This window comes from Trachemys scripta, chromosome 15 (genome assembly GCF_013100865.1).
Source record: "Trachemys scripta elegans isolate TJP31775 chromosome 15, CAS_Tse_1.0, whole genome shotgun sequence".
NCBI lineage: Eukaryota > Metazoa > Chordata > Testudines > Emydidae > Trachemys > Trachemys scripta.
Genome location: NC_048312.1, coordinates 23644036 through 23665823, shown reverse-complemented (window position 1 = coordinate 23665823; position 21788 = coordinate 23644036). Strand labels below are relative to the sequence as shown.

Below are 21788 nucleotides of genomic sequence, written 5' to 3'. Positions count from 1 at the left end.
TCTTAAACAGAGCAGGGGCGGCTGGAGCCTCCAGCCCCTGGGGCTCTGTGCAACTGACTCAGTGTCAGTTACACAGAGCCCCAGCCGCTGGAGGCTCTGTTTAAGAACCGGGCTGCCCAAGAGCTACTGGCTTTGGGCAGCCCCCTTGCCTCCGGACCCTGCGCCCCCAGCCGGGCACTTCCCCTCCCGGGCTCCGGCGGTGCAGGGTCTGGAGGCACGGGGCTGTCCGAAGCCGGTAGCTCTGGGGCAGCCCAGTTCTTAAACAGAGCCTAAGAGGAGCAGAGCCTCCAGCTGCGGGGGCTCTGCTCCTCTTCGGCTCTGTGTAACTTATACAGTGTAAGTTATGCAGAGCCGCCGGAGCCCCGGAGGGGAAGTGCCCGGCTGGGGGCACAGGGTCCGGAGGCATAGGGGTTGCCCAAAGCCCGAGCGCTACCGGCTTCACGATTTGCTGGGCAGCCTCCAGAACCTGCGCCCCCAGCTGGGTGCTTCCCCTCCCGGGCTCCAGCTGCGCTGGGGAAGCGCCGGCTGGGGGCGCAGGGTCTGGGGGCTGCCCGGGAAACCATGGAGCTGGTAGCACTGGGGCAGCCCTTTCCCCCTGGCTGGGAGTGGGAGGGAGGAGGGGGCGGAGTTAGGGTGGGGAAGGGGCGGAGTTGGGGCGGGGCTAGGGGGTGGGGAAATGGGCGTGGCCATGGCCCGTGGAGGGTCCTCTTTTTTTATTTATGAGATATGGTAACCCTAGTTTTGCAGCGTGCGGATCGGATGCGGATACAAATGTTGTAACCGCGCAGGGCTCTATTCATGGTCTGATCTTTCCAAACCCATTAGGGTTAAGAGCTTTGGGGGAGATCCACAGCTTCCAATGGGGTGCACAGCATTTGCTTCTAGCCCTGGAAGGTCCTGAGGGAAAAGACCCTAAAATCACTGCAGAAGAGCTATTCTGAATCATTTTTAAGGTTTCTAAAATGTATTGTTTGTTGTTTTCCTCTCTTTCAACATACTGTAAACTTGGACTGATGGTACCTATGGCAACCTGGCTTTTCAGACAGCGGGATAAGAAAAAAAAATACCAGTAACCTTTTTATTTAACTACAGAACTCAAAGGAAAAAAATACTCGCAATATTGTAGCATGTACTATACAAATGCCAGCATGTGTTCTGTGCATGTCACATATTTCACTTCAGAAATACAGGCTAATAAAACCATTAGACCAGTCCATCAGGTATTCACTCATCCTCCCTCCCACTCATCATCATCATCAATTCTAGTCAAATGCTTCTCCTTCACCCCACCAAGAGGAAGACCAGATACTTGGAGGTGTGGGTGACAGGAGTGGCACTATCTTTGGAAGATCTTACTGTATCAAGTTAATGTATCATCATGGCCCAGGGATTGTATGCAATTCCAGGGGGGAGCATGACCCCAGCCCTCCAGGAATTAATAACAGTGGGAGACAATTAGGCAAATTCACTCAGGCTGTAATGCCTTCAGAGAGGTACCACCACTTGGTGAGGTTCACAAATACTGATTCAAAGTGGATCCTTCACAAACGAATAGACAAATGAATAGACAAAGAAGGAACTTTTGGATAAAGAGCCTGAGCTTAAACTGACTCAGGGCCTATGGACAGGACCCTCGGGCCCCCAATCCTCCCTGGGAAGGTTTGCAAGGACTTCAGAGGCCCAATAAGACTGATCAGTGACTCTGCTAAGCTTCTAGCATGTGTATAGGAACTTGGATTGTTCTTTAGGTTCTCATTGTAATGTTTTCACCTTATGTCAGGGCTCGTAACATGGTCTGTTTCATCTAGTGGTTGGAGCCAGGAGAAGAGTCAGAGTCATGGTCACGTCTTGGTTGCTTATTTAATTAAAACGTTGTAGCTAATTAAGGAAGTTCCTAGGAAATCTTTGCTTTCCCACCAATCTATCAACAAGGCTACCCCCTGTTTTTTCTGACCTCATTGAAAAACACATTTCTGTTAGGTTTCGTACAGTCTTTTTTCCAAAACCCTAAGAAAACTTTTAAATACAAAACCTAAATAATGGCGCTAACCATCTGTGTTCCTTTAAATATACCCAAATATCCCAACTAATGAGTCTGCAGTTAGCCACATCCCCAAAGCGTGTGTGTTATATTCTCATCTGGATGCTTAGGGAGTCAGTCATGTGCATGAAACCGACCCATCTTAATGAAGAGGTATTAGTCATTATGTAAGTGACAAATGGAAGCCATCTATCTCTCCATTCAACTCATCTGGAGAGGGAATGGATTTTTGGGCGGGGGGGGGGCAATCTTCATTATTTCAGAGCTGGTGTATTTGTCTGATAATTGCACTGGTGAGCCTGACTTGATGAATCGCCAGTGCAATTATTACAGTAGGTTTCCCTTGTTTAGATGCTGAATATTAATATCGTTTTTAAGAGGGACTATTTCTAGTGTGCGGCAATTTCAGCCGAATTACCCTCCCACCCCCAGCTAAACAATGTAGGGCATTAAGTAAGAGCAAACGCCTGTCATGGTGATTTATTGGTGTGGGCACAGAAAGAGAGTGGGAAGAAATGCAGCTTTCGCTCCATTAATAAACCCGCAGAGTGACTGGGACAGCAGGGGTCTTTTCCCAACACCGCGAGCGCAAAAAGCCCCTCACAGGAGGAAGGGGCGGGAGAGATAAACACGCAGGACGCTCTGACTCCTCCAAGTTGGGGCTGACAGGCATCCTCTCGCCTCACACCACAGCTTCAGAGATACCTATCACAAGCAGCGGCCTTTGAGGCCTCATCTGCCAGAGAGCCACTGACACATGTCTTGAGGAAATGGCTGCGTGGCGACATGGCTGACCTTTTATCCCCGACACAGAGCTTTGAAGCCTTAGATCTCTGCATAAAGAGGATGCAAAATAGATGCGCTCTCTTTCTCATTCGTCATTTATTAAGCAGCGTGGCTTCCCAGAACGACTTGGGTGACAGCTGCCCTGTCTCTGGGCTAAATTGTCCATCGTTCGCGCACTCACTTTCTCAGATTTAATTAGAGGAGAAGAAGCCCCTTATGAACCATTCCATTAAAAAAACTAATTGGAGAAACAGAAGAGAATTTGCCTGTCCTCACTGAAGTACCTGCACTTGAAACAAAAAGCCGGGAAGCAGCAAAGTTCCATAGAAAAGCTCTTTTTCTTTTTAAATGAAGGGTTTTTGGGGTCTGTGTCTGAGCCAACCCACATCAGTGATGTCAGTGGAAACTTTGCCATTGGCTTAATGGAGTGCAGGATCAGGGCCCATGATAAAAGGATACATAAGGGGATAGGCCAAAATCTAAGCATAGTGTACTGTCATTTACATGGAAGGGAATCTTCAACGGGTCATCATCTGTCTGCTAGTCTACTCATAACTCTCCTTGATTCAACCCCACCTCGCTCAAGCTTAGCAAGTCTGTTCAAAGGACCCAGACACAGTTTATGCCGTAGAAGGGCCGACTTTCCTAACCCAGCCTCCAAAATCGCCCCTGCACAGCCAGGCATTTCTGTGGGTGCAGACGTGTTCAGACTTCCAACTCCCCTAGGCCGATGTGGAGTGCACAGAACTTGTGAGCATAAGCTCAGGGCCTGTCTGAAAACTTGACTCCGTTATCTATATATTTTAACCTCACCATTTTTTCATAATCGTTCCAATTTCCTCTTAAGAGGCTTATTTTTTTCTTCTTCTTACTGAGTTTATCCTCTTCCACTGGGTAAATATGGATTTCAGCTGAGGCTTTTTGGCTTAAGATTTGACCTCAGTATCTCTTTGCGGTTCTCCCATCTCTTTTATTCACATCCCACTCCCAGTCCCATTTTCTTCTCATCACCTCCACTACCTCCAAATGCATGCGTGCGTGTGCGCACACACACACACACACACACACACACACACCTTAAAGAGCCAGGATTGACTGACAAATATACGACAGGTCATTTTTCCCCTTAGATAATAAGCGCGACTCACAATTCACTAGTCACACACCATTCATTCCGAAATCCACAGCACCTCTATTGGGATCTCATTTAATATTAAATATTAAATTAATCCCGTTTTGAGTCCAAAATCAGTGCTTTATCTGCCACTAAAATATTGCTTCCCAGTCTAAGGTTTCCTAGCCATGATGGAGAAGAATCTGTTACACGCACGTTAACCCAATAAGCAGGTTTTTAATAACCTGTGCACACTATATTTCACGTACTAACAAGCTTTAGCTGCATTCTGAAGCTGTTCTTTACAGGCGTCTCGTCAGCATTTAACAACACTGCACCATAGAGAGCAGTAGGTGTATACAGCTAAACCCCCAAAGTTAGAGACTTGGCCCAGGTCACAGCCCATGTCAACTGCACAGTCAAGCCTAAAAGTCAAGTGCCCTGTCCCCAGCCCGGTCCACTAAGACACAACTGCCCTCTAGTTGGCTCCAGGCCAGGTTATCAAATCCAACTCCATGGACTTCCATAGAGCCTCCTATGACCTTTCATGGTGCATAACCTTGGTTTGCTTAAACAGGTCCTTGGGGGGTACGAGACCCACTCCATCCCTCCACCCTAATCTAACCCCCTTGGAGACTGGGTAGCTGCTGAATATTGAAAATCATTCTTGTAGAGCTTCATTATGCTTTAAGTGTGATACATGCAATAATGAGCTGCTTTCTCCTCCCCTTCCCTTCCCCCCACACCATTTCCCCTGGGAAATTAGATGGCTCTAATTAAGGACTCAAATAGAGATGGATGGAAGAGGTTAACATTGTACCGCATTCCAACTTTATTAATATAAATCTTGGCTTCTAAAGATTGACTCTGCTATTGTACCTGTGACTAAAACACACAATGTTTTAAAGAGGCAGTAACCCATTTATAAATTATATGGTAGGACCTTAAGTACAGCTTTTTTGTTTAAGACTCAAGGCATATGTAAAATATATACCAGAAAATACACCATAGGGCAGGGGTCGGCAACCTTTCAGAAGTGGTGTGCCGAGTCTTCATTTATTCACTCTGATTTAAGTGATGCCAATAATACATTTTAACGTTTTAGAAGGTCTCTTTCTATAAGTCTATCATATATAATTAAACTATTGTTGTATGTAAAGTAAATAAGGTTTTTAAAACGTTTAAGAAGCTTCATTTAAAATTAAATTAAAATGCAGAGCCCCCCGGACCAGTGGCCAGGACCCGGGCAGTGTGAGTGCCACTGAAATTCAGCTCGCGTGCCGCCTTAGGCATGCGTGCCATAGGTTGCCTACCCCTGCCATAGGGTATATTTTAATTCATTCCAGTGGGTTCAGGAAATTCAGCATAACGCAGACCTGAGGTTTATTTTCACATCTCGCCAAAATATATTTAAAAATATAGAACCTATTTTAACCTAAGAGTGAACAAATCGATCTTCTGAATACTTGCCAGTTGGAAAGAAGCACCCAGAAAATACAGTGTCCAAATAACTCTGCTGCAATGGTCAAATGTTCTTGACCACTAGATTGGATGGGGCAGTCCTTAGATGCAGTGGAGATGGGCAAAGGGAGTTGTTCTATTAGCCTTCCTTTCGCCTCTGTCCGCTTTCACCATATTTCACTGCCAGAGACCGTAACACCCATCTACATCACAGGGGACCCAGGTACAGTAGGGTTCCAGTTAGAATTGACGCAGCTTTAGCCACATTCTATAGCCAGACTAGAGGCTTGGACATGTCCAAGTTAGCAACCAGGCCCCCTGACTTGATTGCACTTGGAGCGTAGATAGGCCCTACTCTGGCTATCAAAACACACCGATGCCTAGTCGTAGCCCAGCAGAGTTCTATCATGATCCAACCACATCCACGCCAGGGAGCGAAGCCATATTAGATCTGGGGCCGGGAGAGTTTTATGGAGTCTAAGCATTTGTGAACAGCTCCAGCCATTTGTTCATAAAGCTACTATCAGCTTGGCAGCCTTCTGTTCCTGTAATTTTAACTTTAAACAAATATTTTGAAAAGTGAGAGCCTGTGATTTGTACTAGGGACTGAAGAGCCAACCCTCCCCCTCCCCTGATAAAATTAGGCCAGTCCTACTGTGCATCCTAGCAGGTGTGTAAATCACGAAGAGGAAGTCTGGTGGCTAAAGCAACTACATTCGTTTCAATTCCCAGCTCTGCCACAAGGTCCCTGTGAGACTTTGGGCACATCACTTCATCTTCCTAGGCCACAGCTCCTCCATCTGTAACGTGGAGGTAATACTTCCCTCCCCCCGTTGCGTGTCTGTTTAGACTTGTATGTTGTTCAGAGCAGGGTCAGTCTTGCTATGTACATGTACAGCACCTAGCGCCATGGGGCCATGTTTCCAGTTAGCTGCTACCATAATACCGCAGACCAGCTGCTACCACAATATAAATAGCCACGTGTGTTTCCTCATTAGAATCTCTGCTCCATTTCCCCCCCACACTTTTACCCACCACCGGATTCTCCTCTGCTCCCCGCAAGGGAGATATAAACACAGGAGCTTTTTCAGTTGGAATCAAACTTTCAAGCCACCAAAGTCTGCGTCACTTCAACACTAGACTGCCCAAATCCCATTGCCTGTCCACAGCCCCATTTGGCCACAGCTGTGAATAAACCAAACTTAGGCCAGGGCAGACACAGATAGCCTTAGCTCTCCCAGCCTTTTTGATTTTCAATATGCAATATCTCTGGCCTCTTTGCTCTGCCCTCTGTACAAGCAGTTGCTCAGCAGCCAGTGGATTCCAGCCCCCTTTCATCAGCAGACAGCAGCCAAAGATGAGGGTGTTTGTTTAGAGTTTCACAATTCCTACTGTGTCCCCCAATGTCTGCTGCCGGCTCTGCTCTCTGGGCTGAGCGAACAGCAGGGAAAGGCAAATCAGATCCAGACACTCCCGCCCCCCCCCGCCCCCCCCAAACAATGCAGTGCCTGAGACCAAACTATTAGAAATGCAAAACCTCACTGGCCGCTGTGAACCTTCCACCCTTTGCATATTCAGCATGTGCCAATCAAGAGGCATGGGAGCCCCTGCGAAACCCGACGCTATGGCCTGCAGAATAATATGGCTTTGTACCTGACATCAGTGGAGGGGAAACATTGTCATCCACCAAGGTCTGAGCCTCGGGAAAGAAAAAAATAACCACAAAGATTCAAGGCTAAAGTCACTTCCCAGCACTCGTAGAGTAACTCTCGGCTGGCAGGTATATCCTCCAGAGACCAGGACTCTGCTGCTCATAGCAAAGTGCAGATTACAAAGGGGAGAGCATCACAGAGCTACGGAGCCCCTCGGGCCACAGGAAGTCTTACAGGGAAAATGTTCACGCTACTCTGTGCTTTCATGTTCCCTGGCTAGGAGGGTTTCTACGACGAGGGGCTTGCAGTCATGCAGCCTCTCAGGCAGTGATCTGCTCACATCTCCTACTAAGCCAAGTCAGGTCTGGTCAGTGCTGAGATGGGAGACTGCCCAGGAACATCCAAAGTACATTGGTTGTAACCCAAGAAAGATATGCCCAAATAAATATGTTAGTCTTTAAGGTGCCACAAGGACTCCTCCTTGTTATTGGTGATTCAGTAGGTGGCGCTATTTCATCTGAGTCAATACTGGTAGGAGCCCACATTAAAATTAAAAACAACAGAGAGAGGGGAATTATCCAGATCAGTGGTTTTTAACCTGTGGTCCGTGGACCCCTGGGGGTGCGCAGACAATGTCTAAGATTTCCAAAGGGGTCAGCACCTCCATTTGAAACTTTTTAGGGGTCCGCAAATGAAAAAAGGTTGAAAAACCACAGCTCTAGACTGTTCTAGATCTGAAACAGGGTGTGGGTCAGCTTCAGCTCCTGGTGTGGATGAAGGTTCCCATGGGTCCCTGCATCATTCGCACCATCCCTGTTTCAACTGCTCCCTCTCCCCTATCAGGGTCCGCACCTTTTGGACAGTCCCATTAGACTGGATCACGATCCTACTGCTAGCAGGCGGGATGACTTGGAACTGAGACCAGCAAATCTAGGCAGTGTTTTTAGAACCCTTTTCACGCAAAGATTTAAAAAACCTACAGGACAAAGACTTATCAAGATTTTGCACTTATCTAAAGTGTCCGAGTGCTCTAGAAGGATGGATCAAGTGCCACTAGCCCCGTTGTACCAAGGCAGAAATGGAGGCACACAAATTAAGCTTGTAAACCAAAACATTTCATTCAGAAAGTGTTCGTTGCTAAGCTGGTAGGTGCGTTAGAACAGCTAACACCCCAAACCAGCATCATGCTCTTTACGCAAAGCCTACAGGGAGTCCACAGGCAAACTGCAGGCTAAATCCAGACCTCCAGATGCTTTTGAATGGACCCCCCTCCCCCCAAAATGTATTCACTTATTTTTTTATTATGATTTGATGTGGCATCTGGACCTTGACCAAGAAATTTGGACCTTGACAAAAATATAATTGACTACCCCGGTCTATACCTTTTCGAAACCCAATCGTTAGGCTGTTTGGAAACAATTAAGGGATCCCGCCCATTCTTTGCTCTTTTCTAAATCTTCATTACTCCCTAACCCCTCCCACCCGATTTACACCCCCCTTAACCGTGCTCCCAAGAGTTGCAAAGAGAACTGGATAAATTCATGGAGGTTAAGTCCATTAATGGCTATTAGCCAGGATGGGTAAGGAATGGTGTCCCTAGCCTTTGTTTGTCAGAGGGTGGAGATGGATGGCAGGAGAGAGATCACTTGATCATTGCCTGTTAGGTTCACTCCCTCTGGGGCACCTGGCATTGGCCATTGTCGGCAGACAGGATACTGGGCTGGATGGACCTTTGGTCTGACCCAGTACGGCCATTCTACTCATAAGAACAAGTTACTAGGTAATTTCTGGGAATAGAGCCTTTGACTAGAGAACAGGATTTTATGATGAAGTAGTAATTGGGTGGGTGGAAGAGCGGAAGCCCCGTCCAACAGGGAGAAGGAGGGCTGTTACGTCAACCAGGGGACAGAGCTGGGACACATGGGCCCTAGTGGGGATTTTTAAGTCAAGCAGTGCAAAACCAGGTAGCTGTTAAAGACTGGGCAGAGCCTTCTTGCTCACCCCACTGCAAGGCACCAAGGGCCATTGAAAAATCAGAGCTATTCCAATCATCCTCGAGTTGTCCGGAGAGAACAGGGAAATGCCACGTCTTATCCCCACTTCCCCAAAGCTGGGCTAGGGAGTAGCTGTCATAGCAACACAGCAGACCCAAGGTCCATCTCATCCCTATCTTGTCTCGGACACTGGCCAGCCCCAGCTTCTTCAGAATAAGCTGTAAGAACCCCACAGTAGGCAGCTGTGGGATAATCTGCCCCCACACAGGTCCCACCCGAATCCCTACTAGTTAAGAGATTGGCTTAAACCCTGAAGTCTAAGGTCTGATATCTCATCCAACCCTGCGTCAGAGCAAAGCCAAGCTAGTTTAGATGCCTAGGATGCAACTGGTGAGTTCTGTGGATTCTCTGGACTTTGGGGCATAAACATACCTGAGAACAGCAGCTGATGCTAACCCTCCCTGAGGAGCCGGTTTCAAGACTCGTGCCCCTGACAGAAGCAGTGTCATTAACTCCAGCAAGGACCCCGCAGCACACAGTCTGTTCAGTTAAATCCCCAATTCCCCAAACTCAGCACAAGCCTTTTCTCTGGGTAGTTAGTTTGCTAAGCACTGGTGAATGTCACCTCACTCATGACAGAGAAATGGGGGGAAAGGTGAGCACGGGGAAACAAACTGCAAAAGGAAACATGATTACCGCAATGGATTCCTCCTCCTTTAAAACAAAGGCCCCAGAAGGCAGTTCTCTCTGTGGGCCCACCAGTCCGTGTAGCATGATGCGACAGCTTTCCCAGGGCTGGGTGCCGACGGATGCTTTCATCAATCCACTTTTTCTTTATTAAATCAACGCTGCTCATGCAGAATTCATTTAATTTCTCCTCCTCCCCTTAAGGTACAAGCACGGGGAGAGTTTGCTTGAGTTTTTAGTTCTTCCCTTCCTTTCAAACCGGTAACGTTTCACCACAGGGAGTTCGCAGTTCCAGATAACAGTGCTGGCCAGTGGTTTGAAGATGGGGCTAGGTGTCGGTCCACCTGGGTGCTGTTTACACTGTGGGCGGGGACGGTGGCCTAGTGCTTAGAAGCGGTGTCTATTCTGGGTTCTGTGTCTGGCTCTGTCACTGACTTGCTGTGTGACCTCGAGCAAGTCCCACTGCATCTGTGCCTAAATTCAGTCTCCTACAGAAGAGGTGGGTTACAGTATGAACCTCTGAGGGTGCATGAGGAGGATCAGTTATCCACTGCTTGTAAAGCGCTTTGAGACCCTCTGCCAAGAGCTGCTATGTAACGGCAAAGAACGATTAGCAACGCCAACCCTGAAAAAAAATCAAGTGTTAGGTACGGCTCGGCATTCCCACGAGAAGCTGCTGTATGTACTGGTTATCCCCGGTAAGGTCAGGCTCACATTGGCTGGTCCTGTGCGCTCTCCTAATCCTCCCATCCCCTTTAAGGAAGCAGGCGCATGCAGCAGTGACCAAACAAACAGGAGGGGGAGTGGAGGGGGGAACAGTGCTCTCTGGACAGAGGGCATACTGCCCCACGCTCCACATCAGCAGTGGGAGAAACCTGGAGACGGAGGAACCCAGATGCTGCAGGAGGTGGTACTGATAATTCAGTGACGGTGAAGGGATCTTCCCTCCAAGTCCCAGAAGCTACTTCCCGGCATGGTGCTAAAGGGCGCTGTGCTGCTTCAGATGCCAGAAGGGACAAAGATAACGTGGTCTTGAGCCTTTCCAATAATTCGTGATCCCCTGGAGCGTTTCATAGCGTCGGTGTCCAGTCTCAGTTCCATCCTGCATGCCAACGTACCTCCTGGACTTTCACACACTTACGGTATTCTGCACTTCCTAGACTACGCTGGTTTGTAACATTCCCGGGGCGTGTTCAACAGCAGCCATGTTCCACCCGAGAGCTGGCTGCACGTCAGTGATGGTGAAGGGATCCCTATAGTCATGTATCAGTTTGTAAGGTGCTACATCAGTGCAAGTTACTACGTACGTCTTCACCAGGCTTATCCAATGGTTTAGCTTCTGCTGGGGTTCGGCCTACTTCGTTCTGCCCAGCCCTACTCTCCAGAGGATGTGGCCAGGCCAGTCACCTCCACAGTGGGGTGCAGGGTCTCTTTCAAAGCCCGCCGGCTGCCGGTGGGAGAGGTTCTGAACTCATGAACCTTTGAATGAGGAATCTCCGAAACCCCTGAGCTCCAGAACCAGGACTCAGCCAGGGAGACAAGCACTGATACGTCACTAAGCAAAGCTATTTGTATCTGCATTAGTTCACACCTAATTACATGCAAAGCACCAGAGGGGGAGAAAGCGGGTTCACAGCCGGGGGAGGGGAGAATCAGTGCTCAGCCCAAGTGTTTGGGTTTGAAAGGGTAAACTCGCCACCAAGGAGGAAGCCGGAGAGCATTGCCTCCGTGCAAGCACTGGCGAAGGGTATCACATGCCCCTCTAGCATCTGCTCCACCAGGGGATAACAGCTTATTACTGCTACCAGCTAGCGGAGTCACTCCTTATGCTACCAGCTAGCGGAGTCACTCCTTACACTCAGGGCCTCTGCCTGACAGTGGCTGTTGCCCACAATGCGGGAGGGGGATTCGCCTCCCCCCACCTGTGAGATCACGTGGAATGCTCCAAGAGCTGATGCCGTCACTCTCTGGCCCTGACCCTGGGCTCTGCCAGGCCAGGTAACTAAGCTGAACATCAGAAGACCTGAAGGGATCAAACTGACCTCCTGGTCTGGGATTCCCAGCTAAGCTGGGGGGAGCTTGGCACCTAAATCCTACCAAAATCCAGCAAGATTCAAGACCCTACCTCCCTTGGGCTCCTTCAAAACCCCCCAGCCCTAATGGGGTTCATTGTTTGCCCCAGCTTCCCCTCCCTCCCCACACGCTGTCCCAACTCCTCACCCTCAAGACCCTGCAAAACTCCCCTGCAGCCTAAACCCTCCGGCCCCATGCTCCTCCACGGCCCCCCTTTGTCTCTGTCTCCTATTGGGACACACTGGGTATGTCCTGTCAGTTCCCAGGCATCAGGCACCTTCCCATCCCAACCCAACACCCCTCCTCCCCACTCCCCCCAGTCCTGGACCAGCCCTTCCCAGACGGATCTTGGCACCAGAAAAGCCACCGTGCGACTATGGGCAGTGCATCACGTTCGTCTGCCTTAGACTAAGCTTATCATGGCAGGGTCCCTCTGTGTGCACGCACACGTGGGTGCATATACACACACACACACACGTACAGCACCTAGCACAACGGGGCACCCCTTTAGTGGAGGACTATAGGCGCTACCACAATATCTAGGCTAAATCAGAGAGCTTGCACCTGCCGGGGGGAGCCAGGCCTGAGAGGTGGTGGTTGGACACCCTCCAGCCAGAAGAGGAGAGGTCTTGGCACCTCGCAGGGTCAGGCCCAGCTGTGTGTGCAAAGCAAGGTGCTCTGGGAGAAGGTTTAGAGAAACGGAGGGAGGTTTGACTCGGGGGCTATATGAGGAAGGTAACAAAGGTGAGACCAGAAAAATGTCTCCTGTAAGATAAAATATCTGCCCTTTGACTACTCCAACAGCTGAAACCCTCATCCACACTGTTTGTTTGTATTACTGTAGCCCCCAGAAGCCCCGACCAATATCCCAGCCATGCTGCGCTCGGCGCTGTACATGTAAAGAATTGTACAGAGTTAATGACTGTCCCTCTCCCAAACAGACCAGACAAGGGAGAGAGGGGGAGCTGTCCAAGGTCATCTAGCAGGTCAGTGGCAGAGCCAGGAATAGAACCCAAGTCACCTGAGTTCCAGTCCTGTGCTCGATCCACTAGGCCACACTACCTGATTCTCTTGACAGCGCTAGTATTCTCCCATCTGGGCTCCCTGCTTCCTACTTCCCCCTGACTCTAGCCAAAACACTGTGCTAAAGCCAGCTTCTTCTTGGCCCTCCAACCAAGTCACTCGTTACCCAATTTCCTGTCTCCTCCTGCCTCTGTCCTAGCCTCCTGACCCTCCCCAGATAATCTTGATTCAGTGCTGCACCTCCCAAATGTTCCATCAGGAGTCAGCCCCACCCAAAATCACGAGATTGGCTTCAGACTCGTGGCTTTTATGAAATACCTCTGGGCTCTTTCTTTGCCATCTGGTTTATGAAGCCCTGAGGTGCACGCTGGCCATGCTGTGAAGTGCCTCTCTGAAACCGCGAGGGCTAGAAACTTACATTTAGACTCATAGACTCATAGACTTTAAGATCAGAAGGGACCATTATGATCATCTAGTCTGACCTCCTGCACAACGCAGGCCACAGAATCTCACCCACCCACCCCTGTAACAAACCCCTAACCTATGTCTGAGCTACTGAAGTCCTCAAATTGTGGTTTAAAGACCTCAAGGTGCAGAGAATCCTCCAGCAAGTTACCCGTGCCCCACGCTGCAGAGGAAGGCGAAAAACCCCCAGGGCGTCTGCCAATCTGCCCTGGAGGAAAATTCCTTCCCGACCCCAAATATGGCAATCAGTTAAACCCTGAGCATGTGGGCAAGACTCACCAGCCAGACACCCAGGAAAGAATTCTCTGTAGTATCTCAGATCCCACCCCATCGAACATCCCATCACAGGCCATTGGGCATAGTTACCTGCTAATAGTCAAAGTTCAATGAATTGCCAAAATTAGGCTATCCTATCATACCATCCTCTCCATAAACTTATCAAGCTTAGTCTTGAAGCCAGATATGTCTTTTGCCCCCACTACTCCCTTGGAAGGCTGTTCCAGAACTTCACTCCTCTAATGGTTAGAAACCTTCATCTAATTTCAAGTCTAAACTTCCTAATGTCCAGTTTATATCCATTTGTTCATTTGTCAATAAAAGCTGAGCTTCTCCTGTGTTCACATGACTCCAGGAGCTGGCACTTTAAGATAACCATACAATGTCATAAATCTCGCCTATATTTGCATCAATTTCCACTTACTGGTCCTCTCTCTGTCCCAGCACTGTTCCCAGTCCTGGCTTTCACAACCGGGCTTTTGAAACACCGGCTGGGGCATTACACAAGTGACTGTGAGAGACACAGAGGAGCGGAGCAGCTCAGTGCAAATATAGGAATCAGACACTGCCGCCCTCTAGAGTGAGAATAACCCGCAGGCATGAGCAGACTGTTGAGGGAGAAAGTTAAACAGAGCAGTGGGAAAGGGTCATCAGATAGCAGGCAAACCTCCTAAGGCCAAGATCCATTCCACTGAAGAGAGCCTCCCACCGTCAGTGGTGGGAACCACAACAGCTGCACCAGTTAAAAGCAAATCAGGCAATGCCTGGAGAGGGCTGCACAGAAGAACAAAGATGCCCCCCATTATGTGTGTCTCTTCCCTCTCCTGTCACCAGGGGTCTGCGTGCTCTCCTGGGACATGGGGTTGGAGAAGCCCAGAAGCAGCAGCTTTGCAGCGCTCTCTCCTGGAGCCGTCAGTGGGAGACAGACAGTTGCCTGAAGCAAAGAAAGAAAAAACAAGAGTGGGCAGCAAGCTTGATTGGCAGCAGGTGACTCCCACCTGGCCGGGACTCCCTGCATACCCAATTAATGATCTGTAAGCTGGCTTTGCTCCTCGGGGATGCCAGCTCTACCTTCCCTCTCAGGGCAGGGCACACTGCAGCCTTAATGTTCCTCCAGCCCCTTCTCACCCAAGAATCAAGGACCTGCGTGCCAACACCCAGCACTGCTCAGCCAGCAGGCCTGGCCCTAGAAACCATTGTAACAGCTACAGGAGGGCGGTTTGCTTTTCCTCCATTGACTGCATCTGCTTTCCGCTCCTCACAGCGATTCTGCCCCCAGAACGAGGACCAGTGACCCTGGCTGGCCCGGCACAACACCCTGGAGCCATAAGGTGAACGTGTGCATGGTAGTGGTGGGGACCTAGCTGTTTCCCACGACTTGGCTGAAATGCAACACTAGAGGCTGTTGGACGTCTGAGTAAGATAAAAATATGTAAAAAGACTCTGGGCCAGATTAATGCCTGGTGTAATTCCACTGACTTCAATACAGCAGGGATGAAATGGGGACCATTGCGCCGCGGGATTTACCGTTAAAACAAGGCACTAGATGGACTGAATAATTGATTTTTCATTTCAGTGGCTAAACTGAAAACATCCGGGGGTGGGAAAAATCAGTTGGTTTCGAACCAAAACTGAATTGTTTCAGTTTCTTGCACCCAAACAAAAAATATATTTTGTTCAGGTCAAATGAAAGGTTTTGAAAATGTCCGTTCAAAACAGCTCACTTTGGAAACGTCCAAAACAAACTCTTTGACATTTCGGGGGCGGGGAGAAGCTCCATCTTTTTAGCCAAAACAATTTGCTGGATTCCACCCGACTTTGGGAGCCATCTGGGTACCCTGAACATGTAGAAAACGGCTCAGAGTTTCCAACGCTGTTATTCACCAGCAGGACTAACACCGCTCCTAAGACTGGCTCCCTCCCACCCAGCAGGTGCCGGCTTTCAGAAAGGGGCCATGCTCCTTTGCCTCTAGTTTATTGTAAAGAATGACATTTATAGCACCAATACAATACTGGGGAGAATGTCAATGTGCCTAATTACTGCCCTCTCGGTGGTGCCTGAGTACAGAAAAACACAGTTGGGATTTGATATTGTCCCCCCGAAATGCAGCTACAGTAATACTAGTTAGCACTTAGGGCACTAGGTTTTTCTAAAGTGCTAGTCACTGGTTAGCTAATTCACCATCGCCTGGAAGGGCAGCCAGGATCATCATCTCCGGTTTTGCAGATAGGAAGAGTGAGGCCCAGAGATTAAGTAAATTGCCCAGCAGAGAGAATTTCATTGTCAGAGCCAAGAACAGAATTCAGCAGTTCTTGGTTCTCACTGCCGTGTTCAGACCGCTAGAAAGCACCTCTCCTTGTCCACTATCTCCTGACCCTCCAGCATTTCCCCTCCTCCCTGCCAACGTGTCCCTAAAGAACCAGAGCACAAGTAACGCAGCAGCGCTTCTGCCTTCTCGCAGTCACGTGCTGGGATGTTCAGAGGGTACCGCCATTGGATCCTAGGAAGCAAAGGATACTGAGTATTTTCAACATACAAATGCCACTGCAGCAGAATACTTGATGCTCCTTATGTCTGCTCCCCATGTGCGAAACTGATCAGGAGCCGCAGAAAGCCAACATCCAGGGAGCACAAGGACTGGAACATATGGACAGCGTCCTTGTTAGTTTCTGGGCTCGGCGCTCTCACTGAGGGTGAATGGTATTTGTTTGCAGAAGGCTTTAAAAGCAGAAGGTATTTAAGCAAAGACAATGCTAGGAGCCTTTTACATTTCAAGTCCGGCAGTGGGCTCCAAGGGGAAGAATCAATACGCTTGGACAAATAGCGGGAAGACTTAGCCGAAATGCCAAAGGGAAGGGGCAGAGACACGAGAGAGGCTTGGATTTAGGGAGTTAACCATGTAAAGAGACTTGTGCTTGGAGGGAAATGTCAGGTATGAGTTCACCTTTCCCAGCTGCTTTCACTACTTTGGCCGGACAGCTGATCTCACTTGTACCCGGGCAAATCTGGGAGGGGGGCTCCCCTTGTGTGCATGGGTGTTGGGGGTTCACCAGTACACGCCAGTGGCATTACATCGCACTGGTGCAAAGCAAGGTTCCAGCAATGCAGCTTTACCAGGTAAATGGGGGTTCACAGCAGCACAGTTTCATTCGGTAATTAACCAGTTAAGCAACACTGGTGTAAACCCCACTTGGTGCTGGAGCAGCACTTCCCCGCATGGGGTCTGCACGGGCACAGCTATCTCACAGGTGCACATTTGCTGCTTAGAAAAGCCTCTGGTGGGAATTCAGAGTTGGTGTGAACAACCCCCCCCCCCCGCATTTCCCCCTTCTACAGGGAAGTCACAAGCCCAGACTTGCAACACCCCCAGCTGCTGGCGCACACACAAATTCAGACTTGGCCGCAGGCTGCGGTCGAGGGAGCAGGGAAGAAGAGCCCTTAGCCAAGCACAAGGATATCCAACACCGTTAAGAGGGATGCAATGGTTTCACCACCCTGGCGGGGTTCCCTCCTCCCGCCCACAGGTCGGGGCGAACCCCAAGAACGTTCGACAGGGGAGCTCCAGAGGAGTCACGTACAGCAGCACAGGGCCCTATGGGTGCATCTACACTGCGGCTGGCCCGTGCCGGCTGACTCAGGCTGGTTAGCTGCACTGTAGATGGTCGGGCTCCGGCTGCAAGGTGGGAGGGTCCCAGAGCCTGACCGTGTACACCACAATTAAACAGCCCCTGAGCCCCGCGAGCCCAAGGCAGCCGGCATGAGCCAGCCGCGGGTGTCTAACTGCAGAGTAGACACACCCTAAGGGAGCTGCAACTTCCACTCATCCGCCCAAGGAAGCTTCGTTATCCCAGGGCGCCTGTGCTGCCACCCAGAGAGCCTGCGTAGTGCACCCGCCAGCCGTCCGAGAGACGCCAGAGAAGGATGCTAGGAAGGAAGCAATAGATACAGTGAGGCAGATCACGCCTTTCCTCCCCACATGGGTGGCAGCAGAGGCGTCATGGGGGGAGAATGTGCAGCCAAAACGACACCAGCTCATCCCATCCCTGGGGCCGGGGACTCTGAGTCTGCATGTCCCAGCAGGACGACGACCAGGGGCCAACTTTGGCAGGGACTGGAGGGTTACAGGCCATCCTCCTCTGGAGAACGCAGGAGCAGGTTGTATTGACTTTTCCTTGCCCGCCCCCAGACTCCCGTAGGACTAACCTTAAAAGGCGGCCCAGAGACAGCCACTGGTTCACGCTCCAGGCCAGGCGCCGGAAGGGACTCCTGGGTCAGTGCAGCAGCCCAGGGCCTCTGAGTCAGCAGCGAGTCCCTGAGATCAGCAGCATTTGTGGGTCAGAACTCCGGTTCCTTCCATGGGAGAGGGAAATGGAGCAAAGACCGTCCCAGGCCAGGAGGGGGAACGCTTTGCAGAAACCATGTATATGAGTAAACCCCTCAGCTTGTCAGCAGGAGTCAAGCCAGCTGAGAGGATGCCTGGCACATGGGGGCGGAAAGCCCTCCCGATGGGGACAGCAACCTGGCCGAGGAAGGGAGCTGGGTGAGCACTACCCGATCAGCTACATTCTGGGACCTTGTTAGTAGTGCCGCAAGAGGGAGAGACGTTTCTCCTTTGAGACAAGCGTTTCCATCGCATTCCTCCTGCTCCCAGTGCACGTGCCCGGTCACAGCTGTCCTCCACCATTTACACGATCGGGAACGCCTCCTGGCCCAGGAATCACAGATTTAAGGAAGGCAGCAAAACCTCCAACTGCCAGATTGCTAGGGTGGGGGCTCCTGTCGCCACTTCAAAAGGCGTGCTACGTATAGCCTGGTGTCACTACCGCCGATGCAGCCTGCGCCAATTCGCCTTCCACTTCCATTGCCTTATATGGCAGAGACCCCAGGGCAGGGCTCACCTGGGCATGTGTAGCACCAGCCCAGTGCGGCCTTTTCCTGGGCGTCAGCAAGGGCGAAGAACTGGCAGAACAATTGCTAGCGGCGTCCATATGCCAGCTCTCTTGGCAAAGCAGAATCATGGCTCTGCCTGGGTAGGGCCCGGGACTGGGAGTCAGGAGACTGCGGTTCTAGTCACAACTGTCACTGGCCTGCTGCTGCAGGGTGGCCCTGGGCAGTAATTGACATGTCGTACGGAGCAGTGCCCACTGACTTCCGGCACTTCCACTGCTGGACTGCGCCACGTGACACGCGGTGCATGCAAATGAAATGCTGGAAATCAGAGAGAAAGAAGCTGACCAAACCCGAGTGAGACAGGGAACCACAGTACTGTCCTACCTGACACGGCCCGGCCGGACTGGCCTCCTTCACTGACGTAACTGGCCAGCCGTCCCCTTCAGACACCATGAGTCATTGGAGCACTGCTCCAGGCCAGAGGGTGTCTCTGCAGAATTAACCTCTTGGGCTAATCTGAGCAGGAAGTACATGCTACTAGTAGCAGCTATAGAGGCTGTTCCCAGGAGGGCAGGGAAACTGAGGCACTAAGGAGATTCCATACAAGAACAGATTTAAAAGGCTGGGGCTGTTTAGTTTAAAGGCGATCTAGGAATATAAGAGAACGAATGGGGCAGAGAAGGTTGCGCAGGGCTGCGATCTGTGGCAACGCTCACTGAAATTAAGAAGACACCTTTAAAACATGTTAAAGGAAATACTGTTTTACTCAGTTACCCTGTGGAACTCTCTACCACCAGATATTGTTGAGCCAAGTGGAATTGAAGGGGAAGGAGGACTGAACACAAACAAGAATAGCAGCTGCAGTTCAATAATGGACAGAGGCCTTCAGCCTTGGGCCCAAACTCATTGCCAGCTGAAGAACAGGGAGGCCCAGTCTCAGGCCCAACACAGGCAAACAGCCAAGAACTCATAGGAGGGCCTGGAGGATCAGGTCCAGCATGAAGCTTCTGATTAGAACCACAAGACTCGTTTTAGGTAAAGATCTCAGGCTAAATTCAGCGCTGGTGCATGTAAGTCCAGAGACGCCCACTGAATGCAAGGCAAAGGCTGGATTTGGCCTTTGCATTTTAGGGGGTTTCTCAGGCAGCCTGGCTCCACGTTTATTCATTCGTTAGCCTGCTGTGGATGAAGATGGCACTGGTATCACATCCTCATAGAAAGGGACTTGGCACTCTACCAGCAGCAATCGCGTTCTCAAGGACCTCTGGGGCCCTCTGCTGGACAGAGGAAGGAGGCTTGGAGCACACATTTACCCAAGACTGATGTAGCTAAATACAGAATGTTTCCTTACAGACCGATAGTTACTCGCAGGGAACCCCACCAGGCCGAGAGCAAGCTGGGGGGAGATTTTCCCCTAGCCCTGTTGGAGCAGCACGCTTGTACTTAACAGCCTCAGTGTGGCTAACTGCCCTGTACAGATACTTGGCCCTTCTATCACATCACCAAAGATGCGAAATTGCTTTGCCAACATTGACAATGCAAACTTCAGAGCCTGGGGAGATGGCCAGACGCGTTCTCCCAGCAGGAGAACAGGGAGCCTACAGCCCCGATGTATGCACATGATTAGCTTTGAGCCCAAGAGCACCCTTCACAACCTCCCTGGGAAAACTCAGAGTGTCAAGACAAGCGTTGGCAGGATCTGGGCCTAAGCGACTTGCCTGAGCTCACACAGGACCATGACATGGCTGGAAAACGGCATCCCCGGCAGAGATACACATTTCAACATTGTGTTGGCCAAATCAGAAGTACGTCCTGGGCATTTCACAAACATCCAGACTACAGATGGTCTAGCACCCCAGGGACAAGTCACCCCTGAGCTTTGAGGTAGTTTGGATCCAGATCTGACTCCAGATCCATACTACGCTACCAACCTGGTCTCTGGTGAGCTGAAGCCAGGACCGGCCCCTTCTGAGCTGTCAAAGCTGTGAGAGACAGATGGCCTCAGACCATAACTTTTGATTATCAAGTGCTTTGCTCCCAGACAGCACGTGTTTCTCTCTCTCAATCTGGATCCTCACATCCCAGAAGGGAGCAGAAAACATCCAGAAGGAAAGGCAAAACTTGAAGACATCAGCTTGGTAAGGAGACAAGAACAGTTCCCAGCACAGGCGAGGGTCAGGCAAGGCCACGCACTCCAATGTCAGACGTGCCCCTGGCATTTCCACTCACGTGCAAGTCACTGAACTGCCCCATCCAGAGAGTTCGGCAGAGCATTCCCTCACCATCATCTCCCCCATGTGTGAGGGAGAGGGGCCAGCTTGACAGCTTTAGAGACTGAAGGTCTCTGCTTATTCACGGCATGGACGTAGGCCACGGGAGCTTCCCCAGCGCTGCTCCATGTCCCCACTTTGGCCTTCAGGGACTTGCCTCTAAGGGGGAGAGGGGCAGATTGCACTCCACTGACCATTACCCACTATGGAAGAGTCACGTGGAATTTAAAAGGGACAACCCAAAGATTATATAGGAAACCCGCTAAAAACCTACAGAATTCAATGAAGAAACATAGCAGAGCTATAGGGTTTTGAACCCCTCTGAAGGTAGGCTCTAACTCCATATAGGCTCTAATACTACATATATTCTAGTCCATGCACCATAACTGCACTGGCAACTGCTAAGGCTGCCAACCAAGACGACAAGTTGTGCCCTGGGTGCCAGAGACAATAGGACCTGGATGGAAACCACCAGCTCCTTTGACGCTCAGCTGGGTGGTGTTGGGGTGTGTGAAGTGACAGCAGGCCCATCCCCTCCAGTCAGCTCAGGACTAACATTGATTAGACTGACCATGGGGCTCGTACTCAGCCAGGAGCAAGGTGGGGTCAATATGAGGGTGAGGGAGCAAAGGACCAGGAGAAGGAAAACTTAGGGCTCTAAGAGAGAGTCAGAGGACTCCTCAGCAGATGAGTGAGGCCACAGGACCCAGCAGAAGCAGCGAGCTCTGCACAGCCCTTCCTCACCTGATTTGTGGACGCTCCTGAGGCAGGAGAGGGAGGCGTTCAGCCGGGCACACTCCTCGCTGTTGGCTCCAAACTTCTCCACCGTCTCACAGACCTGGTCATCAGTCATTTCCAGAAGGTCCTCCAGGCTCAGCTGGCCAGGGGTGATTTCCTAGAGATGAGAGACAGGAGAGGGGTGAGGGAGGGAGAAGCATCCTAAGAGCTGACTGTGGGTACCTCTACACTACAGCGGGGAGTCGATTTAAGATACACAAATTCAGCTACGTGAATAGCGTAGCTGAATTCGACGTATTGCAGCCGACTTACCCCGT

At 50.6% G+C, this 21788-nt stretch overlaps 1 protein-coding gene across 1 annotated transcript in view; it reads right to left on the bottom strand.

The window, feature by feature from the left end:
- The window catches only part of KSR2 (kinase suppressor of ras 2), a 288408-nt gene that overhangs the window by 222332 nt on the left and 44288 nt on the right, over positions 1 to 21788 (bottom strand). Inside the window, exon 3 of the mRNA XM_034791563.1 lies at positions 21478 to 21628. Within this exon, the coding sequence (XP_034647454.1) occupies positions 21478 to 21628 (151 nt within the window). The remainder of the gene's footprint in view (positions 1 to 21477; positions 21629 to 21788) is intronic.